This window comes from Nymphaea colorata, chromosome 12, assembly GCF_008831285.2.
Source record: "Nymphaea colorata isolate Beijing-Zhang1983 chromosome 12, ASM883128v2, whole genome shotgun sequence".
Taxonomy (NCBI): domain Eukaryota; kingdom Viridiplantae; phylum Streptophyta; class Magnoliopsida; order Nymphaeales; family Nymphaeaceae; genus Nymphaea; species Nymphaea colorata.
The window spans coordinates 13249880-13262413 of record NC_045149.1 but is presented as its reverse complement, the minus strand read 5'-3'; the positions used below and the strand labels follow the sequence as shown (position 1 = coordinate 13262413).

Genomic DNA, 12534 nt, shown 5'->3' with positions numbered 1-12534 from the left:
GCTGCTGCCATGTAGACTCCTCCTCTTCCATTCGTTCTTCTCCTTCTCCTCCTCCTCTTCTTCTTGTTCTTCTTCCTTCCTCTCCTGCCACTGCTGTAGCCTCCTCTCTCCCTTTCTTTTTCCTTTTTTTTCCTTCATCCCCCTTAAGCTGTGGCTAGTTCTCCCTCTTCTCTGCTGTCACCTCCTCCTCCTCCTTCAACATTGTCTTTTTTTCTCTTCTCATGCACTCTCGTTCTCTCTCTTCTCATGCCTTTCTCCCCCCACATAATGTCCTGCACCATCTGCCCCTTCCCCTTTCTCTCAACCATATAAATGTGGAGTTAAGTTCTGAAGGCCTTGCTAAGTCAAGCGGAAGTTCCGAAGACTCTCAACTTGATGTGGACAAAAGAACATGCATTCATAATGTTGACAGGGTAAACAGCAGCAACAGAAGAAAACAAGAAATGAAGAAAAGAGAGAAAGAGAGAGAGAGAGAGAGAGAGAGGGATTTAAGTCAATTTCATTAGGTCCAATCCGCTCCTTAAATAGGGGCTAGTAAAGAAAAGAGAATTACAATGAGGTCAACTAAATTTAGTAAAATAATAACACAGTGTTGAGCAGCCAATATAAAATTCTATCGATTCCTCAATGATGAGCATATATTATTTCTTAACACTCCCTCTCAAGCGGGAGCATAAATATTCAGCTTGGTACTTAAAAACATTGAACTTAAAAGAGGCTTGCTGAAGACATTTGCAAGTTGTTCTTCTAACAGCACATTGATTTGTGGAGATACATTCAACTTGCACCAAAGTCTTATATATAGTGGCAATCAACTTAAAAACGTGTTTAGTTCTCTCATGAAAAAGTATACTATTTGCTATCTAAGAGGTTACTTTATTATCATTCATCATCAAACATCGTGGATGGCACTTCCATTTGCCAGTCCGTGAGACAGACTGCACCCACATTATTTCAGCCTTTTTTAATCCATACATCCATATTCTGACTCAGCACTTGATCATGTCTATCTGCTGCATCTAATTTTGGTTTTACAGCAAACAATCATTCATTTACTTCTGAACGTGAGGGTTCCATTCTTTTATGCCTATTCACTTGGTATACATACACTTTATGTATAGATTTTAAGTTTTTAACTCTTCGACACCTACTGTCATGCTTCAAACAAGCTTTGAAAATAAGACTTATATTATCCATTCAAACAAACATAAAATTACTGTTCAAACGACTAAATTTGAAGGAAAAATAGCAGGTGAAATGTGCATTTTGTTGCCAGGCTAATGCTCAAGCTTGAGATTCTCAGTTCATTTTTGTTTTATCAAGATAAATCCATGTGGAACATCTTATATATTTCTAACAAGATAATTAATAGAGTGTTTTACCTATGCCATCCTCGGTAGCACTCTGTGCACATCCAACTGCATCCCACCAATCAACACCAACCAAAAGGCTCCACCAAAACCTGTCAACAAACTTAATCAATAAACAGAAATAACACAAAGGAAAGTACAGTGGCACAATATGGTAAATCTAAGTGTCCAAAAGTCCAAAAGCCCAGCTTTTAGTCTCCTTATAGTGTTCCTACTTTCTAGTCTAAAAATGAAAAAATTTTGCATTTTTACTCCTTTGTATTATTCTTTTGCAAACTTTTTTCTTTTTGTACAGCTATATCTCTCTCCTCTCTTATCTCTTTCTTCTATAAATTAGCATCTTATTTCCTCTTTATAATATGCTTCTTTTGAAGCTTTTTGTGAGCAATAATACATTATTTTCATTCAGAAGTCTTGTGTTTTGTTCTTGACATTATTGCCAAGTTGATATTATATTTTTCTTGACATTTTCTTTGTTAAGATTTACAATTATTACACAGCTGGCACCTTGACATGTTTCTTGGCAAGTATATATGTTATCAATAGCTCGTCGCAAGAGGAGGAGGCAACAAAACAAGCTCCGCAAAAATCAATCATGTGGTCATGAGGATCCAAAATAACCATCAGCAATAGGTAGGTCTTAGCCTTTGCTTTTTGTGTCCAAGCATCCCGAACCACCATACCTACAGAATCAAAAAATGGTCGCATACTGTCACCCTTAAAGAGCCTGTCATCATAGATCTCTTACACCACCTTAAGGCCCAGCATAGACCAATCCAAAAACACCTCTACAGGTCAGCTTCAGATAGTAGGCCCAAGGAAAAAACTAGCAAGGCCAATCCTTGGCCTATTCTTCAACTTCTAGTTATTTGCTTCAAAATACAGGTACCTTTTTCTTTTTCTTTTTTTTGTTGGCATCATCTGTAAAAATAGGACCAAGTGACCATATTTATTATTAAACAACCTCCACTTACCAAACCAAAGGGAAAAAGTAGCAGCCAAAAGATTCATTCCAAGTGTTGAAATCTTTAAGTTCCCAGTTGACTTTAGAATACATTTGAAAACCTGATTTATGCAATACAGGTAAGTGTATCCCCATAGTCTTATTGATTTTCTTTTCAAATGGCCTCTGTTCAAGCCTTCAAGATCTGCTAAATTAGAGGATATATGACACCATTTGCAACCACTAAATTTATCCACCAGGAAAACAGAACCTAAATATTTTTGCCAAAAAATTAGTTGATCAAATTTCAAGGATACAGCTTATTTTTCTAGTCCTTTCTCACTGTCCACTAGTTACAGACATAGAAGATATTACTTCTCTAACCTCTTACAAATGGAAATGGTTAACAAATATTGTAGAATCCCATCTGGGGATGATGGATTGACAATGTCCCATATTGAAAGTATTGGGAAAGAATGATGACCACATACACAAGTCTCATGACTAAATTGTTTCCTGACAACCATGTTGGTTACCAAAATGAAGCAAGAGGCAGGTGGGTATACGTCAAACCAGGCATTCAAATCAGTTTTGGGTTGTTATTACGATTGGTATCAGAATCATACTCAATTATCAGATCTAAGCTTCAATTTTGTTAGAGTATGTGAATGGCTTGCGAATATTGTAACCGCTCATAAGCAGGAATGTCCTGAAAATGGCTTTTTATTGAAGGTTCAAAAGAGAATAATGGCCATATATTCTTCCTCATTAGCACCAAGTACCTCGCTTGATAGCCCTTTTGGAAGTCAAACCAAAGACTTATAAGGTGAATTCAGATCCGTCAGACCAGCATTTTAATCAGTCTCCAGTCAGGTCATACACATGCATGTGTGTGCAGGTGCATCTAGATATAAGAAAAGAAGTAGCATCATTATACTTCTTAGAATTCACATTTCACTGTAAGACATCTTGTCTATAGCATTAATTTGTGTTAAGTTTGTTTCAGAAATGCATTACAGAATCACTACAGAATGATGCTTCAAACATAAGATTGAAACTAACACAATCGCCTTCCACGAATGTGAATGCAAATGAAAAAAAGCACTCATAAAACGAAGGAGCGACATTAGCAAAGCCCACAAAGCACTTGCAAGGCTCATGATGTTGGCCAAAGCTTTGTGGGCTTTTGCTCAAACTTTAGGGTCGTTTGGCAGTTGGAACCAATGTTATAAAAGGCGTAGCGTATCGCGTATCGGTCGGGCCGACCTATACGCCGTATCGTAACGTATCGTAAACGTAGCGTAACGTATCATAAAATTATTTCTTTAATTTTAAAAAAAATTTAAAAATCAGAAAAAGAGACAAAAATTCTCAAAATCTGAAAACAATGAACAAAAAATCAGAAATCAAGAAAAATAAAAAATGTATTCAAATATAAAAAAGATCATCATACATAAGGAACATTCATGTGTATACTATCAACAACACATTCAAAAATAAGAAATCAAATATTCAAATTAACATAATAAGCATCTATCACAATTATAATCTTGAAAATTTTATAAAATTTGAGGACTTAGAGTCTTAAGTCTTGGAGTTTTAGGACTTAGATTACATCAGAATTTTATAAGTTCAAACATACAGTTATCATATTTCATGATTCAACGATGATATCTTCCAAATCGATGAATCATCGGTTAATTTTTATGAAAATATGCAAATTTTCTCCCTCCTATGTCTATTGGAGTCTTTAAATACAAGAAGAGAGAGAGGAAGGAGTGTTTAAACTTTTAAAAAATAAAGAATTTTATGTTTTCTCCCGTATCGTACGATACGGGGGTGTATCGCCCATATCGTACGATACAGGCCGATATGGGTACGATACGCACGCGTATCGTGTATTGAACACGTATCGTATAGGTTTCTTTGACCTATACGATACGGATAACATTGGTCCCAAGTACTTCTTGGGTATTGTTCAAACAGTACCAGATACAGTCAACATACCCAGGACTATATCCATCTGATTCAGGATTCAGCCAAAGTTGACAGAGTCCTTTCTTGGCCAATATTTAGGCTTTTGTTTTTTTTACATCATTTATACTAAGTAAACACATACAGAGTTGTGTTTTCATATTTTGTTCAATAGTTTCTTCTTTAAAATTTTAAATCTATAAATTTTGAATCATTAATGTGTTATCATTTTTTATTGAATTCCTACTTTTTGTTTCATATATCTATATATATATATATGTGTGTGTGTGTGTGTGTGTGTGTGTGTGTACAGCCATACCCCCATACGCAAGTTTTTTGAAAATAGCCCGAACTCGTACCCATACCTATGTGACATAGGAACTAGGTGTCCATGAATCTGCCCCAATCTTTAGGGCAGATTCATAGAACACTCACAAAGTGTTCCATTTGCCAAATGACCTTTGATGTACACTACAAAATATATAACGGGCAGGTCATTGTTCCAATGATTATGTGGGCCATTCAATATGGAGAAAGCAGGTCAAGATACATGAACCATTATCAAGTCATAGCAAAAGCAAAAGTTAGCAACCACAAAAAGCTACATAGCATGATACAGTCCACAAACGCACATATGATATTATCAAAGCGAAGAATTAAGAAATCCTTAAAAATCAAAAACATGAAAAGGGCCAATCAACTAGCATTCTGTTGTTGCAAAGCAAAGAATCAATGAAGTATGAAAATTGAAAACTGCAAAAAGACAGTAAAAGAACTTAGAAGCTGCATATTTTGTAATCAAGAGTACCTGTCAGCTATAGCACGTTCCCAGAACTCTGAGCCTACTTTACCTTGGCTGCTATTAATACAAGAAGGAATTACACGCATTATCTTCAATAATGTGTGCTCTGCATCCATGTCATGCCACACAGATGCTAAACAGCAGCTACTGGAAGAGAATGCAGGTGCAGCAACAGAAAAACCAACATTAACAAGGAAGCTGTCAACAGGTGAAAAGTTTGCCCCAGAGAAAAGGTGCACTTCACCATGGAGAAGAGCAACAGCAACTTCCCCTCCATGACTTGAAAATACAATGTCAGCAAGCATCCTAATATCACTTGGCACATCATAGTAATCAAAACCATGCTTCTTTGTTTTTCCCAAAGTAGGATCAGTTAAATTACGAACATCAGACAATATTTCTGCTGCAGCAGATGTACATAGGCCTTTAACATCTGCCAATGACTTAATGGTTTTGTTGACTTTCATTAGCCAGACGGGCTGCATAGGTGACTGCCCACTTAAGCTGGATGAAGGGTTTCCAAATACAGGATGAAGAACAACTGGCTGACAAGAAGATTCCCAACGTTGTATTCTCCACCCAGTGATTGATGGACCTTCGTCAGGGTCATATGGTGACATGTACTGCCCTGGAAAAGGTTAACAAGTGCTGTTTAGGCAGTGCCATCAGAAGGAAACAAGCAATAAAGTGACGAGAGGTTTAGCATAAAAGTATAATCATTTACACAGACCATTTGAAAAACTATTGCGGATATCTAAGAAGTAGTCACAAATAACGTTTCGGAGTTTTAAACGGTGAGGTTTTTCTCGGGTATAATATGACGAGCTTGAAAAAAATGGGAAAAAAAATGGTAAATTTTTAAAAATAAAAGAAAAACTAAAAATGAGGGGAAAATAAAATAAGTGAAAAAGTAATTAAGACAAACATCAAAAGATAAGTAGAGTTGCAACAAATAAAAAATAGAAAATGAAAAAAAAAAGTAAAATAAAACGCATTAAAAACGCATTTTTTTTAAGTTTTAAACGGCAATTTAATTTATCACGTTTTTTCCGGGCTTTCTTTCGAAAAAAGACGCGTTCTGTGTGACACTGTTAAGAACATAAGAGGGCATGGAATTAGCTTTTTGCAACAGTTCATTAATCAACATATAATAACATTTCTAGAGATGATAAGAAAGGTTACCTTCAACTATAACAACAGCAATAACAGCTCCCCTTGTGTGGGATCAAAAGCAACTGAAATAACACTGGAACCCCAAGTTGTTGTTGCAGTGGACTGAGCAGCAGCTTCTGGGCTAACATAAGCAGAAAAGTTTGAGACTGGCAAACAATGAAGTGACACAGGGTCATCTGGTTCCATATCTTGCACAGGTAATTTCTTGTGTTTAGCACCTAGATGCTCCTGCCAACTGAATAAGTATGCAGCCAATGGAGCAAAACCTACCCAAGAGGGAGGGTTCAAAGAAGGTGGAACTCCAGTGTTTGTATTTGCCCTTATGGTTGCCTGAAAGTTGCTTCCTGGACCAGGAGTGACCTCCCAAACAACAACGGTTGAAGGGTTTACTATAGGCACGCCTGCCACATGCAAGGTGCCAGCCTCAGTTACAATAGCATCTGCAGCCATGATACCACTGGGCCCTGCACCTAGTAAACCTTTACTAGTAGAAAACCACTTTGGATGTGCATCATTCTGAGTAGTTGGCCACTGAGACCAGTGGAGCTGAACGGATCCAGATGAAAAAACAGAGCAAATACATAGAAAATTCGGCCACCTAGCTGGAAAGAACCGATTAAATTGAACCAAAATGATCTCAGTCAAAAATCCATAAAATAGAATTGGCAATTCATGCGCATGAAGAACTAACAGAAACCCTAAAAATTTTGATAAGGAAGATCAGACTTTGGAGTTCCGAACCAGCTAATAAATTTTAAAAAATGTGTGTACATATAGACAAGGGATCATTGAAACTAAAACAAAGAGAAAATGACTAACATTAGGCTGAATAGTATTGCAGATATAAATTAGTATTTTAAGAAATTTTAGATTATTTAATGTGGCAGCAGCACAGGAGAAAGGAAAGAAGGAAGGAAGGAAGAAGAAGAAAAGGATGAGCTAAAGGAAGAAGAAGAAAAGGATGAGCAGGCACAGCTGTTGCAGCAGCAAAGAAAAAGAAAAGGAATTAGAGATGGGGGTGGGTGTGGAAGAGAGAGAGAGCGCTGTAGTGTAATTAGGAAAAAAAACAGAAAAAAGGAAGAACAGCATCGTGACAAGAAGAAGGGGAAGAAGACAAAGAAGGGGAGAGAGAAAGGAGGAGGAGAAGAACAGGAAGAAGAAGGGTGTTAGCCTCCGTTAACTTGGGAACCCCTTACAAGTTACAAGGCAACTCCAACCCCACGTGCACACACCCACCCCCAATTCCAGATTAGGGTTCTCCCTCACAGAAGGCCACACACTCGATACTTGTGATAAAAACCTCAACAAAGGTCCCTCGACCTTATTTATAAGCACTACTGGATCAGTCCCATGGGGATCCGATCCAATCCTATACCAGGTGCCTAACAATACTCCCACCTTGTCCTCAAGGTGTAATGGAAAGGACTGCTGATTGATAAGAGCCTTCCAGCGAGACAAGAAACACATTCCAGGCCTCTGTGTTTGCATTGAAAAACCAATCACCTAACTTGGTGCATTTTTTTGTAAGCTCCTGCACAGCGCCCCATAGAACTGTAAAATCTCTGTTTCCCTTAAATTGATTGCACATCCGTCTGCCCATCAGATTATGGCCTGCCACCGGGGTGTTTCGCATGGGCATTGATTTAGATCTCTCGATTGCTTCCCCTTCCCTTTACCTGGCGAGTAACCCTGCCCTGCTTCATTGACCACCTGTTTTTGGCGGGTGAAGGATGGTGAGAACCTTATAAACAATGCATTGGCTGCAAATGCAAGGTGTGAACTATAAAGCCCATCTGAGTCAAATTCTAGTTCCCATGCCTTCAATAGAATAAAAAGAGGGCTGCAAATTGTAACAAAACCAGCACTATCTTGGCAACCGTATCAGAAAAAGGGGGATCGTGAGCAAGGACATAAATTAAGCAAGTAAGAACATATTCAGGAAGGTATGTCATTGTTACCCCATCTGAGACATGAAAAGACGCTTGACGCTTCCGAGCCTCTAGATGATAGTCTTCCATAAATCCAGTGAAGTCACAATTTTCCTGAAAATTGTCATGGCAAACACAAGCAGCCACTGCAAAAGCACAAGCATATTTTCTGGCTAAGGAGCGTGACCTTAGGAACTTGTTTATTTTGTTAATAAAACGATGCCGAACCAAATCTGAATGATCCCGATCCCTTTGAATCACTACATGGAAAAGTTTAGGGTGAAACTTGAGCATGACATTTTTTAGCCAGCCGAAGAACAGATACAGCTGTAGCTAACCTGAGATGAGCTTTGTTGTTCTCACTTGAATTAATGCCATCTGAAATTTTTCCCACCAGCAGAAGCATTAATAAAATACCAACTAGTCACCTAAGCTTTTGCCTTGAACGAGTTCCTTCTAATGGCAAAAATCTCTTGACAAGTGCCTTCCGAGCATATCCCTTCAATTTACAATTGTAGGTACATGATGGTCCCTAAGTGGCCAGGCCTATCTAAGTTGGACACTTGGAAAATTGTTTGAATGATATGTCGTGTGATTTCTTCATCACAAGTTTCAAACGTTGAAACACAAGGTTTGCAAGTGTGCCCAATGGTTGTAAAACAGTTGGTGCATTCATCCTAGCAAAAAGAAAGTCCACGAGTTTCTTAAACAGATCGGGCAAAGCTGGTTCACATGATGCAACTGTTAATGCAACAATCACTGGAAGAGAATGCTTTGCTCGTGAACGGGTTCCTTCCCAACACTGCCGCTCCAGGAATGGAAATATTGAAGGAAATGCAAGTAAGATATGGCTGACTGATCTGGCCAAAGTCTGCAGGAGCTTGTCTTCAAAAGGGCGAAGCTCTTCCATCAAGAGCTTAACAAAGCTCTCTTCAGAGCCTTTTAGAATTGGACAGATGTTGGCCACAGAACATGAGAGATCTATGGCAGAAGCCACAAGTGCCTTGGTTTCTGGAGCCTTGTTAGACAGACAGTTCAAAATGATAAAATTGACATGCTCCACTTTCGATAAGGTGTTCAAGCATTTAGCACCGAGTATCCAAAAGAGTTCATATTCTGGATGCCAACTTCCTATCCTCTTTAGCAAATTATCTCAGATATTTTGAGCAGCCTTGATGTCTATGTCACATGGGTACGTTTTGACCACATACCTGTACTGGTATGGTGGTACGCCGATTCGGGTATGGCGGTATGCCTTGGTATGGTTTGGATATGTTCTGAGTCGAAACCGATCCAAACCACTTTAAATAAACCCATTTTCATCCTTCTTCCTTACCTTCATACAACATATCTCCGGCAATGGATGCAGTGGAGAGCTTTGCTGGCTGGCGGTGACCGGCGACGGACGTCGGCCAGCTAGGTAAGTATTTTTTTTCATTCTCTTATTAGGGCTCTTTAGATTCCCCCCCACCCCCTTTGTTGTTTGTTCCCCTATTTTTTGTGTTTCTTCTGTCATTGTTAGAGAGTTGAATAAATCTTTGCCTAGATTTTTGGCTTGCTCCACAAGTGAACGTGTTCTACTACACCTACAAGTTCATGTGTTTCCCGTGCTCTCTGATTTGAAATCAATCTCATGCCATGCCATCTGGTTATTATATTTATGTTACTTTTTTGCTGATTTCATGTATACAATTAGGTTTGAATTGCCGTGTTTTCTGGCTTCATATATATTCACCTGTTTCGCTGATTTCATGTATATAATTTACGTTACGCTGGTTGCACCTGTGATGATGCCAGATTTTGCAAATTCACTTCCACTTTCACAGGGTCCACAGAGGAAGTTGACATTTTCTTTAAACAAACCAAAACCTCTTTGTGCATTGCATTAGAGTATCCATCCTTTCCCTTCTACCTAAGAGCCCAATATCCTTGCATCCTCATTTGTGACCTCCATTTCTGAGATGAGATAGATTCTAGTGCCTTTATATGCAGTGAATTTAAGGAAGAGAAGAAAGATATCCAACTGCAACTGAAAGTGAAGCAAGAAATAAACTTTCAGCAATTACAAGTTCCATATTTTGAGGCTTAAAATCCTTGCTGTCCTTGGAATAACAATGCCTCCATATTCTGTTAAGAATTTACTCAAAATTATCCTCTGGTGTGATCTCCCCTTCAAAGCACCTATTGCAGTAATTCATATACAATTCCAGCAGCCTCTGCATTGTATTTTTCTAGACTGAAACCTTCGTATCACGAAACCTTTCTGCTGCATGCAATACTAACTCAAAGGGGATGCATCTTGAAAGACGTTGTGCCAAATCACAATTTACATTCACAACTTGAACCCAGTTCATGTCCTTCACCCAGGAGGGTTCCATTGCTGCATTGTACACCTTCCCTTCTAGTATAAGGCCATAGCCAGTGCGACCTGGCGCTCTGTCGATAACTCATCTTTTGAAGGATCAGAGGAGTCTATCACTCTTCTATCCTTACACGAAGATGCCACAAAAACATTCGAAAACTTAAATGTACACCTTGCCTTTTGAAGACTAGCGTGAGGACAATGGTGTATTCCTGGGGTGACTGCACGAACATGCCCCCATAGCTTAAGTGGTGCTCATCCATATCGACTGTAGCCTGAATCCTAATTGTAATATCTGACCTGAATGCTCAACATTTTATGAAGAAACAAACTGTATCCTTCTTGGTCAACATTGTGACAATTGAACACCAATCACTGAAACTTAAACATGAGGAAATTGTCCATGAATATCCAGATGTGTTTCCTGAGGAATTGTCTAGATTATCTCCTACTCGAGAAATGGCGTTGAAAATAGTTTTGCTAAGAGGAATTGCTCTTGTATCTACAGCAGTTCAGCTCCCTATCACTTGGTTCCTACTGAATTAGAAGCATTCAAAAAATGATTAAGAACTGATTGATAAGGGCTCCATCTGACCTAGTGTGTCGTCGTGAGGAGCACCCATGTTGTTTGTGGAAAAGAAAAGTGGGTTTATACAATTATTTGTAGACTATTGAATGTTGAATCGATTCACTATTAGCAATAAGTATCTTCTTCCCTGAACTGACAATCTATTTGATGAGAGAAGATGAGGCCAAGACTGCAATCCGAACCATATACGAGCATTATGAATTTAAGGTAACGTAATATGGGCTAACCAATGTCCCACCAACATTTATAGATTTATTGAATTGGGTATTCTGGGATGATTTTAACTTATTGTTGTCATATTTATTCACGACATTTTAGTGTATCTAACAGCAATGAAGAACACAAAGATCACCTAAGAAGTGGGATGGAAACCTTGCGAAGACATAAGCTATATGCCAAGTACTAGAACTGCAAGTGTTTGCCAGAAAAGGTGAACTTGCTTGACCACATCCTTTCCAAAGGTGGAATATTAATGAATCCGACTAAAGTATCAGTTGTACAAACTGAAAGGTGCCAAGAAATGCAACAGAGGTCTGGAGTTTCTTGGGATTGGCAGGATAATATAGAAAGTTTATATAAGACTTTTCAAGGATGTCATGCTGATGTTGAATGTGAGAAAAGTTTGCAAACTATGAAAGATAAACTTACCTCAACCGTTGTTTTCATACTTCCATCAGGAAATACCAGATTTCTATTGTACACCAATGCATTTGGAATGAGATATGGTTGTGGTTGATGCAGCACAGAAAGTTGTTGCATTTACCTCTAGGCAGCTGAAAGCTTATTAAAAACACTATCCTACTCATGATATGAAACTAGGGGCAACAGTCTTGGCATCGAAAATATGGAGATATTATATTTACTGAGGAAAATTTGAAAATATTTGTGGACTACAAATCACATTGTTGAATTAGAAGAGTTTATGTTTCTAGGTGGTTCTTTGCAATATTTAATAGTTAGGAGGTCTCTTTAAACATTCTTCTATTTTCTGTTGATGTACTTTGTAAATCTCTCTTCAACCCTAATCTCTTTATTATGGAGATTAGGGTTAGTGAATGAAGTTACGTTTCCCTCTCTAAGGCTGCCGGCTGTAACATGGTATCAGAGCCAGGTTCTCCACCCTTTTCCGCCGGCGGCTGTCGTGATTTTCCGGCGACCCCTTCTCCTCTTCCGCTCCCATCTCTTCCCACTTCTTCTCCTCCTCTATCCTTCCTTTCTCTCTTCTCTCTGCTGATCGAAAGATAGTGAAGCAACGTGAAAGGGGAACCTAATCACATGTGAGAGGTATTTGTGATTAGGTCCCCAATGTGGATGTAGTGGAGTGTAAGCAACTGCGTGGGAGTTGCAGTGGAAAGTTGTAAGTCAGATCTAGCTTCGTGGATGAATAGCAGCA

General features: G+C 38.6%; 1 protein-coding gene across 1 annotated transcript in view; it reads right to left on the bottom strand.

The window, feature by feature from the left end:
* Positions 1-12534, bottom strand: part of LOC116265181 (mediator of RNA polymerase II transcription subunit 16) — a 74636-nt gene that overhangs the window by 30668 nt on the left and 31434 nt on the right. Inside the window, 4 exon segments of the mRNA XM_031645727.2 lie at positions 1383-1462; positions 5096-5717; positions 6272-6304; positions 6307-6864. Of these exon segments, the coding sequence (XP_031501587.1) occupies positions 1383-1462; positions 5096-5717; positions 6272-6304; positions 6307-6864 (1293 nt within the window).